The sequence below is a fragment of the Rhineura floridana genome, chromosome 1, assembly GCF_030035675.1.
Source record: "Rhineura floridana isolate rRhiFlo1 chromosome 1, rRhiFlo1.hap2, whole genome shotgun sequence".
Lineage (NCBI taxonomy): Eukaryota > Metazoa > Chordata > Lepidosauria > Squamata > Rhineuridae > Rhineura > Rhineura floridana.
In genome coordinates this window covers 186,512,419-186,531,341 of record NC_084480.1, presented here as the reverse complement: position 1 = coordinate 186,531,341, position 18,923 = coordinate 186,512,419, and the positions used below count along the sequence as shown (strand labels likewise).

The window sequence follows — 18,923 nt, the reverse complement described above, 5'->3', positions numbered from 1 at the left end:
CCTCGGGTCCTCCTCCGTGCCTGAGGACTGGAAAGTGGCAAATGTAACGCCAATCTTCAAAAAGGGATCCAGAGGGGATCCCGGAAATTACAGGCCAGTTAGCTTAACTTCTGTCCCTGGAAAACTGGTAGAAAGTATTATTAAAGCTAGATTAACTAAGCACATAGAAGAACAAGCCTTGCTGAAGCAGAGCCAGCATGGCTTCTGCAAGGGAAAGTCCTGTCTCAGTAACCTATTAGAATTCTTTGAGAGTGTCAACAAGCATATAGATAGAGGTGATCCAGTGGACATAGTGTACTTAGACTTTCAAAAAGCGTTTGACAAGGTACCTCACCAAAGGCTTCTGAGGAAGCTTAGCAGTCATGGAATAAGAGGAGAGGTCCTCTTGTGGATAAGGAATTGGTTAAGAAGCAGAAAGCAGAGAGTAGGAACAAACGGACAGTTCTCCCAATGGAGGGCTGTAGAAAGTGGAGACCCTCAAGGATCGGTATTGGGACCTGTACTTTTCAACTTGTTCATTAATGACCTAGAATTAGGAGTGAGCAGTGAAGTGGCCAAGTTTGCTGACGACACTAAATTGTTCAGGGTTGTTAAAACAAAAAGGGATTGCGAAGAGCTCCAAAAAGATCTCTCCAAACTGAGTGAATGGGCAGAAAAATGGCAAATGCAATTCAATATAAACAAGTGTAAAATTATGCATATTGGAGCAAAAAATCTGAATTTCACATATACGCTCATGGGGTCTGAACTGGCGGTGACCGACCAGGAGAGAGACCTCGGGGTTGTGGTGGACAGCACGATGAAAATGTCGACCCAGTGTGTGGCAGCTGTGAAAAAGGCAAATTCCATGCTAGCAATAATTAGGAAAGGTATTGAAAATAAAACAGCCGATATCATAATGCCGTTGTATAAATCTATGGTGTGGCTGCATTTGGAATACTGTGTACAGTTCTGGTTGCCTCATCTCAGAAAGGATATTCTAGAGTTGGAAAAGGTTCAGAAGAGGGCAACCAGAATGATCAAGGGGATGGAGCGACTCCCTTACGAGGAAAGGTTGCAGCATTTGGGGCTTTTTAGTTTAGAGAAAAGGCGGGTCAGAGGAGACATGATAGAAGTGTATAAAATTATGCATGGCATTGAGAAAGTGGATAGAGAAAAGTTCTTCTCCCTCTCTCATAATACTAGAACTTGTGGACATTCAAAGAAGCTGAATGTTGGAAGATTCAGGACAGACAAAAGGAAGTACTTCTTTACTCAGCGCATAGTTAAATGATGGAATTTGCTCCCACAAGATGCAGTAATGGCCACCAGCTTGGATGGCTTTAAAAGAAGATTAGACAAATTCATGTAGGACAGGGCTATCAATGGCTACTAGCCATGATGGCTGTGCTCTGCCACCCTAGTCAGAGGCAGCATGCTTCTGAAAACCAGTTGCCGGAAGCCTCAGGAGGGGAGAGTGTTCTTGCACTTGGGTCCTGCTTGCGGGCTTCCCCCAGGCACCTGGTAGGCCACTGTGAGAACAGGATGCTGGACTAGATGGGCCACTGGCCTGATCCAGCAGGCTCTTCTTATGTTCTTATGTTCTTATGTTGCGACAATGTTTTCACTTGAGTAGTTATGGCAATAGTGCCTTGTAGATGGAGCTAGGAGTGATGAAGCAAGAAAGGAGACGGCTTGAGTGCAAATGGAGACGAACTCCCGACGGATGTAATCTTGCACTTGTGAGGGTCTCTACCAAGCTCTATATGAAAGCGGTGAGGGCAGCGAAGAAGCAATACTTTGCTGCCTCCATTCAGTCATCTTCTAACCACCCAGTGGAACTTTATAAAGTTGTTCGGGGACTTTTACACTCTGGTCCTCAGAACGCAATAATACCATCAATAGCCCGCTGCAATGAGTTTGCGAGACATTTTCAGGACAAGATTATGAACATCCGCCGGGACCTTGACTCCAATATTGTAACAGTTGAACCTAATGAGGTGTCCAGAGCACAGTCTTGTCCTGTTTTATTGGATGAGTTTCAGTTGGTACAGCTCGAGGATGTGGACAAGGTGCTTGGACAAGTGCGGGCGACGACTTCTGCTCTGGACCCTTGCCCCTCGTGGCTAATAAAAGCTAGCAGGAATGGAACAGCCGGATGGGCCAAGGAGGTGATTAATGCCTCTCTACGAGAGGGAGTGGTACCACCCTGCCTGAAACAGGCGGTGGTGAGACATCTCCTGAAAAAATCCTCCTTGGACCCTGAAAACCTTGACAACTATAGACCGGTAGCAAATGTTCCATTCCTGGGCAAGGTTTTAAAGCGTGTGGTCGCTTGCCAGCTCCAGGCTCTTTTGGATGAAACTGATTATCTAGATCCATTTCAATCGGGCTTTCGCCCGGGGTTTGGTACAGAAACAGCCGTGGTCGCCCTGTATGATGACCTGTGCCAGGAGAAGGACAGAGGGAGTGTAACTCTGTTGGTTCTCCTGGATCTCTCAGCAGCTTTTGATACCATCGACCATGGTATCCTTCTGGGGCGTCTTGTGGGAGTTGGAGGCACTGCTTGGCAGTGGCTGCGTTCCTATCTTGAGAATTGTCTCCAGAAGTTGGTGCTTGGGGAGCATTACTCAAATCCCTGGGTACTCCAATATGGGGTCCCGCAGGGTTCAGTTCTGTCCCCCATGCTCTTTAATATCTATATGAAGCCGCTGGGTGAGGTCATAAGGGGATTTGGAGTGCGTTTCCAGCAATATGCTGATGATACGCAACTCTACTTCTCCTTTTCATCTTCTTCAGGTGAGGCTGTTGATGTACTAAACCGCTGCCTGGCCGCGATAATGGACTGGATGAGAGCTAACAAACAGACTCAATCCTGACAAGACTGAGATGCTGTTGGTGGAGGGGCTCTCTGCCCAGATGGTTGACGTCCGACCTGCCCTAGACGGGGTTACACTCCCCCTAAAGGAACAGGTCCGTAGTTTGGGGATCTTATTAGATCCGCTCCTGTCACTGGAGGCTCAGGTAGCCTCGGTGGCACGGAATGCGTTCTACCAGCTTCGGCTGGTGGCCCAACTACGACCCTACCTGGACAGGGAGAACCTCGCCACAGTTATCCATGCTCTGGTAACCTCTAGACTGGATTACTGTAATGCCTCTACGTAGGGCTACCTTTGAAGACGGTTCGGAAACTTCAGCTGGTGCAGAATGCTGCGGCCAGAGTTCTTACTGGGACAAAGAAATTTGACCATATAACACCTATTCTGGCCCAACGGCACTGGCTACCAATATGTTTCCGGGCCAAATTCAAAGTGTTGGTTCTTACCTATAAAGCCCTTAACGGCATCGGACCGCAATACCTGGCGGAACGCCTCTCCCGCTATGTATCTACCCGCTCACTGTGCTTGACATCGAAGGCCCTCCTCCGGGTTCCAACGCATAGCGAGGCCCGGAGAGCAATAATTAGAACTAGGGCCTTCTCAGTAGTGGCCCCCGAATTATGGAACGACCTCCCTGACGAGATACGCCTGGCGCCTTCCTTGTTATCTTTTCGGCGCCAGGTAAAGACCTACCTCTTCGCCCAGGCTTTTTAAATTTTTAAATCTTAAATTTAAATTTTAAATGTCAAATGTTAATTTTAATTTTTTTGTTGCAATCTTGTTTTCTAATATGTTTTATAGTGCATTTCATTTATACTCACTTGTATTTTAACCTGTTTTTATTGTTGTACACCGCCCTGAGAGCTTATTGCTAAAGGGTGGTATAAAAGCACAATAAATAAATAAAAATAATAAATAAAAATAAATAAAATAGAGACCTAGAGACCTGTGAAGCCTGTAGTCTGATCTATGTACCAATCATGTGCCAAGTTCTGGATTAAGCCTTTGACAATAACTAAGTTGGTGATCCCAAGTCTGATTCCATGGGGTGGGGGTAGCCAGCCAGGATAACAGGAGGGGGAGGATATATTTTACTGAGGCCCAGAGACAGGGAGAAGGCAATCAAGACTGCAACTCCTTTACCATGAGGTTAAAAAATGAGGCTCAATTGTTGATCCTGCTTGGAGACCTTTTTTTCCCTCCTGTAGCTATGTACCTATTGCCTACATCTAGTGAGATTTGCTACAGCCAAGCAGAAGCGGTGTTAGAGCAGGACAGCCAACATTCTAAGCAGTGGATTTTCTGGCTCAGGCTCTAGGATAGTGTGTGATTGTGCAGCAAAACTAGGACGTTGTCTGAGAGACAGAGAAGCACAAATCTCTGTGTAACATGAACTCTCAGCACCTACCAGTCCCACAGTTTCTTGTGCACAGGCAGAAGGAAGGGACAACTGGTAGGACAAAGCATCATCACGAAAAGGACATTAATCCTGGAGATAGTAGAAGCTAATGCTAATGGTAGGATTTAGAGGCCCAAAATATGTGAGTAAATGGCCTCATTTGCATGTCATAGTAAGCCAAACTTACTGCGGCATACCCCTGATCACACAACTGTGTGGGGTCCTGTAAAAGAGCTTGCAGCCACTTGGCTCCTCCTGTTTTTTTATTTGTTTTGTTTGCTCCTAAGATTTGACTCATGGTTCAGTTCTCTCCTCACAAGCCACAAGTGGAGCCAATATTTGTTCTTGGACACTGTTGGAAGTGGGGCAAGAGCAACTCCTGTTTGGGTTCTTTTGTTTGTATTCCAGAAGGAAGGTAGAGTTAGGGTCCTCCAGCTGTCTAGGCTTGTCTACCTTTACCTGTGCTCTTCTCTACCTAACTTCCTTCTGTTGCAAACTGATATGCTCAGGGAAGCTGACCTGCCCCTTCTTCCTATGTTCTTCAACTATCCGAGGAGCAGAGCTTGGAAAAGTTACTTTTTTGAACTACAACTCCCATCAGCCCAATCCAGTGGCCATGCTGGCTGGGGCTGATGGGAGTTGTAGTTCAAAAAAGTAACTTTTCCAAGCTCTGCCGAGGAGAGAGGAGACATCTCTGTCTTTGGTCTCTCTCCTGAACCATGAAGGTAATACCCAAGTCTGGGCATTGCACCTCCAACTTAGTGAGTTAGTTAGAACTAGGTATGCTTTTCCTATCTACTATGTATTTTTATAAATAAAGTAGCTATTCTTATTTTACTGAGTCTTAAGTCTCAGTGATTTAAATGGAGGGTAAAAGCCTTTTTGTTAGGTAAACACACGCACTAGCACACACAGCTCAGACTGCTGAGTTACTCTGCTCATATCCAGAACAGGCACAGCTTATTGTTAGCAAGGAGAGAGCTTAGTTATGAGCCTGGGTTTGGACAACATACTAAGCCAAACCTTGGCCATGCAGGAGTAATATAAATACTAGGGAAGAGCCGAGGTGCTGAAATCTGCTTTCCAGGAGTCTGCCCATCTGCATGGTTCTGTTACACTATAGTTTGGCTTACTGTGACATCTGAACCAGGCCATTGCCTAGTTCATATACATACATGGCATGAATGAATATGTGTTAAGCCACATAGCAAATTGAGTTTGTGGAGGTAATTTGTGATTTTGCAGTGAAAAGGCTAGAAAACATATTTAAAGTGAATTGGTCTTTTTATAAAACAGTTATAAAACATAGATCCATAAGAATTTTTTAAAAATCAAAACATTGACAGGATAATATATTTATTAGAAACAAGCAAAAACAGTTAGCAAGCTTTGTTATGTTAAACAATAATAGTAAAATGTGTGTGTGCATTTTGGGGCATGGTAGAAAAACAAGATGTTCAGAGGGCATCACTTGAAACATAAGTTCCGTGAATGCCCTATGAAGTTGTGCATAGGTCAAAACCTCAAAATAATTGGATCTTGCATGATTGATGTTAAGTTGGGGGTACCAGATAGAAAAGGGTGCGGCAACTATTGTTGGCCTGTCTTGGCTCGCATCATGGTCAAAGATCCAATTCCTTAGTGCAAGTGGGCTAAGGCTTAAATATTTTTCCATGGAGAGGTTATAAATCTCTAGCTTTGCTTGGCACTGTTGGGCCCATCCCTCATTCCTGAGTTGCTCAGACCAGCAGAGCTTGGTGAGAGACTGATCATCCATTCTGTTGACTCTACACCAATATCTAAGTTAGGATAAATCAGTTCTTGCTGAAATTGAGGGTAAACCAAGTTTTGCTCTAAGGTGGGCTGATGGAACCCCTGGGGCAAGCCTCAGTATCTGCCTCATAAACTTATTTTGCAAAACTTCTGTCTTATGTTTGGCTGATTCCCCCCAATGTTCTGCACCATAGAGCATTTAGGCTATGATTTTGGCAACAAAAACCTTGAGCACAGGATTAATTAATTTGCCCCCTCTGGTATAGAAAAACTTTCAAATTTGCCCAGTCGATCTGGCACATGAAAGTTTAATTATGTCTAAATGATGTTTCCATGACAATTTCTCACTGAAACACAAGCCCAAATATTTGAACGAGTGAACCTCTTCTAGCTGGTGCCCATCTAGAACCCAGCTGGAATTTGGGGTCCTCTTGCCAAAACCCATGATATTGGTTTTTGAGTAATTAACTGTTAGTTTCTCTTCTTTACAAATCTTTCCAAAGTTAGCGAACATCCTTTTGAAACCGATTTTATTCAGAGATAAAAGGACTAGATCGTCAGCATAGAGCAGTACTGAGATCTTATGATCGCTAACTGATGGTGGTAAAAAGGAAGGGGAGGCCATGCCAGGAATTATATCGTTGATATAGAAATTAAATAAAAAGGGTGCCAATATGCAGCCTTGCTTCACTCCCCATTTAATATGAATAGATTGAACTAGGGCACCTTGAAGGCCCAATCGTACCTGCAATGTATTGGCCTGATGTAAAGACTGAATAAGCCAGAGCAGTCTTTTATCGATGTTTGTTTTGGCCAATTCGTGCCACAGAAGGTCCCTATCTATTAAATCAAAGGCAGAAGAAAAGTCTACAAAAGTAGCAAATATGGACTTATTTGGGCCCTTAATGGTTTTGTGAATTAAATGCTGCAAGACAAATGCTTGATCTATGGTACTTCTGCCCTTTCTGAACCCTGGTTATTTCTCATGGATGATTGAATAGCTGGTGTCCCATTCAAGGAGCTTGTTTAAAAGATAACCACCGTATAGTTTAGAGGTCACATCTAGGAGGCTGATGGGTCTATATTTATGGGGTCTGATGTGTCTCCTTTCTTAAAGATGGGCACAACAATACTGGAGCACCAGCCAGATGGGATGTCTCCAATTGAGAATATAAGTGAATAATGTTGCTAAGACTGGAGCCCACCAGTTAACATCTGAAAGGAAAACATCAGGAAGAATCATATCGTCCCCTGGGGCCTTGCCAGAACAGAGAGACAAAATCAAATCCTCTATGTCAGTGTTCGATACAGGTGGCCAGACTGGGAGGTTAGGAGGATTCCCCATTGTATCTGAAAGTAAGATTGTATTGCTACCGAAGATATTGCTGAAGTTGGAGACCCAGGTTTGAGAAGGGATTGGGGGCACAGCCTCAAAAAGTTTTGGGAGAGCCCCCCCCAATCAGATTCCAAAATTTGGGTTCATTCCCTTCAATTAAGGCAAGGCCCAAGGACTTCCAATTATTAGTAAAGAAGGCCTTTTTTTCTTTCTGAGCATTATTTTATACTCTCTCCGGTGTGATTGCAAAAGAAGAGTAGCCTCATCAGAACCAATGAGCATTGTCTGTTTTATTAATTCATGCAACTCCCTTTTCTTAGCTTTACATTCTCTACCAAACCAAGACCAAGAAGCATTAGGGGTTTTCTCTAATAAAGTGGTGGTCACTATAGGTCTGAGTGCACCAGTTATATCCCGGTAAGTCTAGGACATAGACCAGGGGCTTTCAAGGGTAAGTTGTCAAAGCTGTAAAAGCTTATCCGACCCTAGCATCTGCCCTTTGTTGGAATCAATTTCCAGAGACCATTTAAGCCATCTCACTCCCTGTAAACGACCTGGCATTTTGGAATCTGTCGACACATTAAGATATGAATTGTGTAAATTAAGAGTGAGCCTAAGTGGAAGATGGTCACTTTCAGATCTGCTTTCTAATGTCACACACTTGACAATAGGGACAATAGAAAATGACCCTATTATATAATCAAGAACACTGGCTCCCTTCTCAGAAATGTAAGTATAGCATCCCTTGGAGTGAACTAAGTAAGTGCCATTAAAAAAACCCAGCTGGAATTAAAAAATTAAAGAAAAAAGAGCTTTATTCTTCCATCCTGCATTGTTCCAAGACAGGAGGTTTTTAAGTGGACTAAGGCATTTAAATGTCCGTTAATCGGCCCTCAGCAAAAGAAAGCAGAGGCACACCATTGAGGCCACAATGTTGGTTAAACCCAGATTCTCCCACTCACGTGGGGGATTTAAATTGGTCAGGCAGGTAAGTCTGACTTTTGTCTGTATCCTCAAGTTTGCTAAAACAGGGCAGTTTGGCTCCAGGCATAGGTGTTTTTGTCTCTAAATATTTCTTACTTTGCGCAGCATAGATGTTAGATTCGTGCTCACTGATTCGTGATAGAATGGTTGAAACAATATTGGGGAAATACTCTTCCTGTCACTCCGCTGCTTCCTCCAGATAGACAATTGCCTCTAAAGGTGGGCTCAGTCTACTGACATTGGAAATAATTTGGCCTACATGATTGAGTGGTTGGCTATCTGGGTCACTGCTTCTCCAGGGGAACCCATTTCATCCTTCTCTAGGTAAAGCATATTAAGCGAAGAGGTGCAATTGATTAACCCAATTTTGTCTTTAGTGGCAATAGGGGCTAAATTGCATGTGATTGCATGTGATTGCTTGGAAGTTGTTTAAAAACACTATATTATAAGCTCAACTGGAGTGCATACCGCAGATCAGAAAAGGTACCACCAGGGCCAAGAAGATGCCAGCATGGTTAACGAGCAAAGTCAAGGAAGCTCTTAGAGGCAAAAAGTCTTCCTTCAGAAAATGGAAGTCTTGTCCAAATGAAGAAAATAAGACTGGAAAGTGGCAAATGTAACGCCAATATTCAAAAAGGGATCCAGAGGGGATCGTGGAAATTACAGGCCAGTTAGCTTAACTTCTGTCCCTGGAAAACTGGTAGAAAGTATTATTAAAGCTAGATTAACTAAGCACATAGAAGAACAAGCTCTACTGAAGCAGAGCCAGCATGGCTTCTGCAAGGGAAAGTCCTGTCTCAGTAACCTATTAGAATTCTTTGAGAGTGTCAACAAGCATATAGATAGAGGTGATCCAGTGGACATAGTGTACTTAGACTTTCAAAAAGCGTTTGACAAGGTACCTCACCAAAGGCTTCTGAGGAAGCTTAGCAGTCATGGAATAAGAGGAGAGGTCCTCTTGTGGATAAGGAATTGGTTAAGAAGCAGAAAGCAGAGAGTGGAATAAACGGACAGTTCTCCCAATGGAGGGCTGTAGAAAGTGGAGTCCCTCAAGGATCAGTATTGGGACCTGTACTTTTCAACTTGTTCATTAATGACCTAGAATTAGGAGTGAGCAGTGAAGTGGCCAAGTTTGCTGATGACACTAAATTGTTCAGGGTTGTTAAAACAAAAAGGGATTGCGAAGAGCTCCAAAAAGACCTCTCCAAACTGAGTGAATGGGCAGAAAAATGGCAAATGCAATTCAATATAAACAAGTGTAAAATTATGCATATTGGAGCAAAAAATCTGAATTTCACATATACGCTCATGGGTTCTGAACTGGCGGTGACCAACCAGGAGAGAGACCTCGGGGTTGTAGTGGACAGCACGATGAAAATGTCGACCCAGTGTGCGGCAGCTGTGAAAAATGCAAATTCCATGCTAGGGATAATTAGGAAAGGTATTGAAAATAAAACAGCCGATATCATAATGCCGTTGTATAAATCTATGGTGCGGCCACATTTGGAATACTGTGTACAGTTCTGGTCGCCTCATCTCAAAAAGGATATTCTAGAGTTGGAAAAGGTTCAGAAGAGGGCAACCAGAATGATCAAGGGGATGGAGCGACTCCCTTATGAGGAAAGGTTGCAGCATTTGGGGCTTTTTAGTTTAGAGAAAAGGCGGGTCAGAGGAGACATGATAGAAGTGTATAAAATTATGCATGGCATTGAGAAAGTGGATAGAGAAAAGTTCTTCTCCCTCTCTCATAATACTAGAACTCGTGGACATTCAAAGAAGCTGAATGTTGGAAGATTCAGGACAGACAAAAGGAAGTACTTCTTTACTCAGCGCATAGTTAAACTATGGAATTTGCTCCCACAATATGCAGTAATGGCCACCAGCTTGGATGGCTTTAAAAGAAGATTAGACAAATTCATGTAGGACAGGGCTATCAATGGCTACTAGCCATGATGGCTGTGCTGTGCCACCCTAGTGTCATGGCCCCGTCAGAGGACTCATCAGACGAGGATGACTCGGGAGTAACAGCAGCAGACCCAGAAGCAGCAGACCCAGAAGCAGCAGACCCAGACCCAGAAGCAGCAGACCCAGAAGCAGCAGACCCAGAAGCAGCAGACCCAGAAGGAGAAATGGAGGAAACTCCTGAGAACCCAGCTCCTTCTCCCCCTCAGCTGCAGAGCACCCCAGACACAGCTGAAGCCCTTCAGCCAGACACAGACAGGGAACAGGATACTCCCCCCTCACCTGCAGAACGTAGACAACAGAAGGTCAGGCAGAAGAGGGGCAGGCCTTTCCACTTAAGGCCAAAACGCTGATGGCTCACACCTGCTGACAAACCTGCTCCTTAAAAGTCAAATCTTGGGTTCAGCTTGTTGCTGACTACAATGTCAGGCGTGACCACTGTGTGTCTTCCTATCCCCTGAACCTTGACTTGGACTGATCTCTCGGCAAACTAGACCCGGACCTTCACTGACGTCTCTTCTGGATTTCTGGCTTGGCACGTAAGCTTTGAACGGCCTCTGCCCTTATCTTGCTTCCTCCTTGCTAGCCTGGCAGATTTATAGCCAAGCTGCCGGCTGAGGACTTACGGCCTGGCAATTACCAAGGAATCTCCAGCCCTGCCTGCACCCCCACCGACACTGCTGTCTCAGTGAAGAGCTGACACCTAGTCAGAGGCAGCATGCTTCTGAAAACCAGTTGCCGGAAGCCTCAGGAGGGGAGAGTGTTCTTGCACTCGGGTCCTGCTTGCGGGCTTCCCCCAGGCACCTGGTTGGCCACTGTGAGAACAGGATGCTGGACTAGATGGGCCACTGGCCTGATCCAGCAGGCTCTTCTTATGTTCTTATGATGCAGCTTGGTTCCCTTTTGCAGGCGACTAAGTTAATTTCTGCGATTGTCTGTTAGTTTAGAGTGCATTTTTCCACATGGTGGATACTCTCCTCGGATACCCATGGGATTGGTGCAGCCTCTGTCTGGCCCCCATGTATACACTCTTTGTTAGATAGGCTAGCTTGTTCTGCTTGCAGATTTTCCAGATAAGTTTTGAACAGGTGCAGCCTTTTCACAATTTCATTTTGATGATCAGAGGCCAAGTCTTGAAAGGATTTTATTAGCTGACATTCTTCGTTATCGAGCAATTCCTTTCCCTTATTTGTGGAACACCTTCTCAACTGAGATGTAGAAAAACCATCTCCGCCCAGGGGCAAAGGAGCAGAGCCTTTGGGGGTGTCTAACTCGATCAGATTGGTGGAGATGTTGGGCTCATTTTCCAGGCTGTTTTTTGGAAGTGGGAGATAAAAGTAGCCCAAGTCCTCTTGAGATTGCTATCTCACTCACAGTGAAAATATTTCTGCCATCGTACACCAATCTGGCAAGGTTCCAATCCCTGAAAGTGACCGCTGCTCATGCACGTGTGTAATTGTAGAATAAGTAACCCATGCAGACAATGGGTTTATCCAAGCGGAGCAGGATAATCCACGTTTTCCATATCCGGTTCGTTATCTGACAGGCCTCACTTTGCCTCTTTGTTCGCTCTTTCCCAATAAAAAAAGCTTTTTTGCACCCACACACACAGCGAGAGGACCCGTACTCACTTTTTCCCAGCGAAGGGGGGGAGGGGGGAGCGGGAGTGGGAGCGGGAGTGGGAGCGGGAGTGGGAGCGGGAGTGGGAGCGGGAGTGGGAGCGGGAGTGGGAGCGGGAGTGGGAGCGGGAGCGGGAGCGGGAGAGGGAGCGGGAGAGGGAGAGAAGAGTTCATGTCTATTCTGTGATTGTCATATCAAAATTATGTGGAAAGCATCTAGTTGCCATGTGAGAATTAATAGAAACAATTGTGAGCTGTCCTGTGGGGAACCCTTCACTTCAGCAAAGACAGTTAGGAGTTGTTGTTGTATATGCTTAGTGTAATCAGGGACATCAGTTTGTTTCTCATCATGCTTAGCTTTCAATGCAGGACATGTTTTTTCTATAGGAAGCATATATGTATGGTGGATGCCTAGTGTGAAAGCTGACAGAGTTCTTGTAGACGGAGTCAGTGCTTAGAGTGCACAGATGCCTCCCCTGCTGGTTCCCTGAATATGCACTGGCAGCAGCTTGTTATCATACTGACAGGTCATTTGTTCGTACACAGAAAGAAATGTCCAAATGCCAGTGAACACTTGAACTTGTTCAATTTCTATGAAACATTGTTTAACCACATTTCAATCCTATCTTTCCACCAATTGTTTTTCAAAGCTGCTTACATTTGATACATCAGCAACAAATAAGGAGCAAGAAAAAATGGGAACCAAGTTGCATTATTTGATATCAAAGGCTCAAGAGAACAGAACTGTGTTAACCTGTACTTAATAAAAAACAGCATCAGTACTAGACAAAAATGTTTGTTGAGAGCATCCTGTAGCTGAGGATACCCTGTGGTCAAGATGCCACCACAGACAAGGACAGTCCTCCCTGGTAATCACCTACTGAACAACTTCCAAAGATTAACAAGTTCATTTGAAATGAGGGAGTGGCCCTTCATGTATTTTGGTAATTGAGACTTTTGGTCTTTATAGGTTCACACCAGCACCCTCTGCTAAATTAAAGAAGCAATACTTTCTAGAGTTCTTAATATCATGCAAGCACTGTAAAAAAATAGCTAAATATGAATTTCATGTCCAATATACAAGATGGAAATCAAATATGGTATACGTAGCAAATTGTAAGAACATAGGTACTTAGGAAGCTGCCTTGTACCAGGTCACATCTTTGTTCTATGTAGCTCAGTATTGTCTACACTGACTGGCAGTAGCTCTCTAGATTTTAGGCAGAAGTCTCTCTCAGACCTACCTGGAGATGCTAGGGATTGAACCTGGGACTTACGTGCAACACAGATACTCTGCCACTGAGCTACATTACTTCCCCATGGGGAAATGTTGTTATATGCCATCAAGTCGATTACGACTTACGGCAACCCTATGAATCAGCGACCTCTGGTACCATCTAATAAACCATCTTGTTCAGATCTTGTACGTTCAGGTCTATGGCTTCCTTTATGAAATCAATCCATCTCTTGTTTGGTCTTCCTCTTTTTCTACTCTCTTCCGTTTTTCCCAGCATTATTGTCTTTTCTAGGGAATCATGTCTTCTCATGATGTCTCCTTAGTATGATAACCTCAGTTTCATCATTTTATAGTTCTGGTTTAATTTGTTCTAACACCCAATTATTTGTCTTTTTTGCAGGCCTTGGTATCTGCAAAGCTCTGTTTCAACACTACATTTCAAATCAGTTGATTTTTCTCTTATCCACTTTTTTCACTGTCCAACTTTTATATCTATACATAGAGATTGGGAATACCATGGTCTGAATGATCCTGACTTTAGTGTTCAGTGATACATCTTTGCATTTGAGGACCTTTTCTAGTTCTCTCATAGCTGCCCTCCCCAGTCCTAGCCTTCTTCTGATTTCTTGACTATTGTCTCTATTTTGGTTAATGACTGTGCCAAGGTATTGATAATCCTTGACAAGTTCAATATCCTCAGGTGGGGACATGATAATCCTTGTATGAATGTTAACAGTATCAACTTCCTGCTTAATTTTTTTAGCACCTCCTTGTTTTCTTTCTTTTTTCTGGACTGCAAAAATCTCAATGAGCAAGTATTATATTTAATTTCTTCTTTTCAAAATGAATAAAAGGAAATAATGGGGTAAGGAATGTAGCGAATGCCCATGACAAACACAAGAGCTTGGATCCAGAGGACCACACATAGAAATAATCTTCCAAAAGGGTTGGGTTTTTTTTACCATTTTTTCCTCCTCCCTGACCTCCTTAAAAGCCTCTTCAAGGGGTGAAGGGGTTCTCCTGAATGGTGTGGGATGGGGTCCTGAAAGCTACAGTGGGAAAGGTGAATTGTCCCAAATCTGCCTGATTTAGGGTGGCTCTTCCAGGTAGTCTGCCACACCCTATCCCATGTCATTCAGGAGGGCCCCACAACCTTCCAAAAAGGCTTCTGTAGGATGCCGGAACAGCAAAGTTCCCTCTTATGAGCTTCCTTCCACTTGTGGTTCTCAGGATCCATTCCAAGGTGATATAGTATCCAATAGCTATCCTTGATTGTATTTTGTAACACAATATCCACATTTTACTAATTAATAGCTTTTCAAGACTTGGTTCCTCAAATTCAGTTGCTTAATTAGTGAGGCCCATTAGCTATGTATTACTTCTTGCACAGAACTAGGGGAAGACTATCTCCAGTACTGAAATAGTATTAATTGTAGAGAAACATTTTATTTTGTATAATTCCAGTTGGCCTTCTTAGAGAGGACTGCCTAAAAATACTGCAGTGTCTATCTCACTTCTCTTAGCTAGCAGTGAGAATTAATGTTCAATGTACAGCAGATGAAAGAGCAGTGAGTCTTTAATTTTCTTAGTATGTAAATATTCGTTTATATTAGTTTGTCACATTATTTAATTAAAAAGTCATTAGTAGTTCTAGGCAAAAGAAGTTTTTCTTAGCAGAAAATACTGAGCACTATTCAACCCTAGCATCTCAGGGCTCATCCAAACGGAGCGGGATAATCCACATTTTTCATATCCGGTTCATCATCTGACAGTCGTCACTTTGCCTGTTTGTTTGCTCTTTCCCAATTAAAAAAACCGCTTTTTTGCACCCACACACGCAGCGAGAGGACCCGTACTTCTTCTCGCTTTTTCCCAGCTCTGCCCATAACACAACCCCCTATCAGCCAATTGATCCACAGAAATATGATGTATGCTGCTCTCCTCCTTTGCAACAAAGCACAACAAGGCGCATGTGCTTGAACGTATGAGATCTAAAGTTTGAATTTCCTGATGGTTTGGTAGTAGTGGCTGTAATGGAGTTCCTTGTCACTCACCACTCTGGAGCAGTGCTGGACAGGGTGTGTGTGTCTCCAGGTGCCCCTGACCATCCAGGGGGATTGTGGGCAGTGCAAGGGATCAGCGCTTGTAATCACCGGGTGAATCCCCCCGTAACCCTTGGGCTCATTCACTGCAGAGTTCAGCCGCGGACCGTTATGCGGCTGGGCGGCAGGAATGCTGCCCCTGAGGGAAGCAAACAGCCCCCCATGGGTGGCCGCTCTTGGCTCGGGCAGGGAATGTGGGCAAACAGCCCCACGTGCTGCTGTGTCAATCTGCACTGAAGCGACCAGCACAGGCTTTGCGGTGTTCCCTCTGATAAAAGAAACATGCAAACCACTTATATGCCTATAATTCCTGTATTTCTGTTTGTTTGTATTTGCGATATTTCACAAAACCGACTGAATGCTTTTCTACCTTTAAGCATATAAAAATTTCTGGAGAAACACATGATTGCAATTCCACTTATTTCTCCAGAACAGCAAGTAACGATGTGTCATGTCTAGGAAGGTAGTCTCTATGGTTGCGGGTGGCTGAGACATTCTAGCAAACCACTTATATGCCATTAATTCCTGTGCGGTTTTTGCTTGTATTTGCGATATTTCACAAAAGCAACTGTATGCTTTTCAGCTCAGCTGGGCTGCGGAGAACCTGCAGGCTGTGGTTGAAATTGACAAGATTGAAGAGAGTAGCCTTGCAGGCAGGAAAGCAAAATTAACTAAGGTTGCATGAGTGTCTGTAATCCAAGAGGAAAGCCTCTATTTCTCTTCCCCCTCCCCTCTTCCTTGACTCTGGATGCCTGGAAGCAAAGACCAACACGTTCAAGAAGGGCATTTGATGCGGGGGGTGAGGTGTGGAAGGTGGAGGTTAGGCAGAGATAAATATTTTCTCCCTTGAAAAAGTTTCCAAACCACCACAATTGCAGATCTCACCCTGAGCGGCTGCCCAGTTTGCAGGCTGGCTAAAAATTAACCGCTGTTGCTGCTTCTGCACAAATGTACTTTTTTGCATCTACGTAGTAGAAGTTGCAGGCCCCCCCCTCCAACACCACAGCATTGCTCTGATAGGTTCCTTTTTCCCTGGCTTTCCCCGGACATTCATGCACATACGCAACAGTGGAGATACATGATTGGCTGAGAATGAGGATAGGGATATGGGGAACCACCCAAGAACCGCCCATCAAACACCCACAGCTGTAAAGTCCACGTATTGCATCCGAACACCTGAAGGTACAGCGGATGATTCCTGGTTTAAAAAAGCAAATCGCATGATTTGCGGTATTGCAGGAGTGGATTTAACCTCGCGAAAATGCGTAAAAGCTTGCAGAGTCATATGAACAACCAAAAAATAATGAAAACACAAAGCGATCATGTCACACATTTTACAGATGTCTGGATGAGCCCTCAGTGTAAATTCAGAGATTAAACACAGCATGCTAGGGTTATGATTACTGCTTCCTCAAGTGTATGTGTATATACACTGCCCATAATTGTTTTTCATATGTATGAGAGAAGAGGTCTCTCATCTCTCATTTATCTCTGGAATTGTTTGAAGGCTTTCAGGAAAGAGTCTGAGCTGCATGTGCAGGAACTGCCATATGTTCATTAACATAGAACCCAGCTTCTATTGCAGTGGAAGGAGGAAGGGAGGAATAGAAATTTAATAATAATGACAATAACAATAATTAATAATAATGTTCTCACTGACTTTCTTTCCAAGGAAACCAAATGTTGGGTAAGTGCAGGAACCCCTGGAAGTCTTGCATCACTCAGGGATTGGGGTGGTGCGCAACAATACTTTGAATGCATGACAGAAGAAAATGTGTAAGATCTAGGAACAAAAGAACTGCACAATTAGTTCCATGTACTTGGAGATATTGGACATGTATTCTCTTGAACAGCAGCTACTTGAGCCATATAAGACAGTGTGGTGTAGTGAACAGTATGTTAGGCTTGGACCCAGGAGATCTGAGTCCAATCTCTGCTCAGCAGTGAAACTCGCTTCTAGTAGCTCCTATCTTTCAGCCTATTTCACAAGGTTGTGAGAATAAAATAGGGTAACCCCCATGTGCTAGAAAAGGTCCTCAAATGCAAAGATGTATCACTGAACACTAAAGTCAGGATCATTAAGACCATGGTATTCCCGATCTGTATGTATGGATGTGAAAGTTGGACAGTGGAAAAAACAGATAAGAGAAAAATCAACTCATTTGAAATGTGGTGTTGGAGGAGAGCTTTGAGCATACCATGGACTGCGAAAAAGACAAATAATTGGGCGTTAGAACAATTAAACCAGAACTATCATTAGAAGCTAAAATGATGACACTGAGGTTATCATACTTTGGACACATCATGAGAAGACATGATTCACTAAAAAAGACAATAATGCTGGGACAAACAGAAGGAAGTAGAAAAAGAGGAAGGCCAAACAAGAAATGGATTGATTCCATAAAGGAAGCCACAGACCTGAACTTCCAAGATCTTAACAGGGTGGTTCACGACAGATGCTCTTGGAGGTTGCTGATTCATAGGGTCGCCATAAGTCGTAGTCGATTGAAGGCACATAACAACAACCCATGTATAGTGCCCTGATTTCCTTTAAGGAAAGGTGAAATACAAATGTAACAAATAAAGAATACCTATGTTTGGATAATGATGGAGACCTTTTAAAAAAAGAAAGAATACTTTTTGATATGGTACATGGGGGCCTTCTGTTAGAAATTTTAAAAATCCCATTTGGCATCCAGAAACCAATCAAAGTACTGCTTCAGTTCCCAGCTTATGTCTCTATTGGTATTTGTAAAATGTTGGCCAGGTTTCATCATAATACAATACATAAAAGTATAAAAGTGTGGGAAGGAATGAAAAATACAGGGAAAGATCCATCAAAGAAAATAAAAACCCTGGCTGTTTATCAAAAGAAGAAGCAGATTTGTTCTGCAAAGCTTAGGCCATTCCTTTCTTTGAAACTAGGTCAGCTATTTCTGTGAATTCTTGATAAAACCAGATGTGTCATTACCCATTGTTTCTGTGTTTAGGAGCTATGCCTGTTCCAGACCAGCCATCGTCTTCTGACAAGACAAGTTCACTTAGCCCTGTCCTGAATACATCTAATGGAGATGGATCTGAAACAGAGACCACATCTGCCATTCTGGCATCAGTCAAGGAACAGGTAAGCAACAGCAACAAATTTCAAATAAACTGTGACAGTATTATTAGTCCCCATTGTTACTTGCTTGAGTACTGTTAAGGTGTACAATATAGTTTGAAAATATTTTATTTCTTTAATATACTTGCATTATTTTATGACTGAGATTTTGGTCTGAAGGCTTCATTTTTCCTCTTTGCCTTAAGGGGATTTAAAATTAGTATGTTATTCACTCAGAATAGTATTTTTCTTATTTTTATTTATTTACTTGAATCTGAATGGGTATATTAGCTAAGACATACACTTTCCTTTCTTTTTGCTATAGGTTTGAGTAAGAACTTATTAAGTGTGAAATAATTTGCTGGAATTTGTTTTCCTTTGTTTGGAATGATAACATCCAGACTTGCTTTTTCTCTGTTATCTAGGCCAGGATTAGAATTCATGCATTGAAAACCATTGATTTGGGGACGTTGGAGTGGATAGTTTTGTATCATGGTGAGCTACCTTGATAAGTAACTGTTGGCTTTTGACATATATCCTGGGCTAATAGGTA

General features: G+C 43.3%; 1 protein-coding gene across 10 annotated transcripts in view; it reads left to right on the top strand.

Annotated features, from left to right (window-relative positions):
• Positions 1-18,923, top strand: part of CTNND2 (catenin delta 2) — a 1,018,171-nt gene that overhangs the window by 126,554 nt on the left and 872,694 nt on the right. For all 10 annotated transcript variants that reach the window (XR_009758379.1, XM_061589265.1, XM_061589272.1 and 7 more), the window contains exon 2: positions 18,261-18,394. Coding sequence is in view for 9 of the 10 variants with exons in the window: in XM_061589265.1 (XP_061445249.1) it covers positions 18,261-18,394 (134 nt within the window). In the remaining variant the exon portion in view is untranslated. The remainder of the gene's footprint in view (positions 1-18,260; positions 18,395-18,923) is intronic.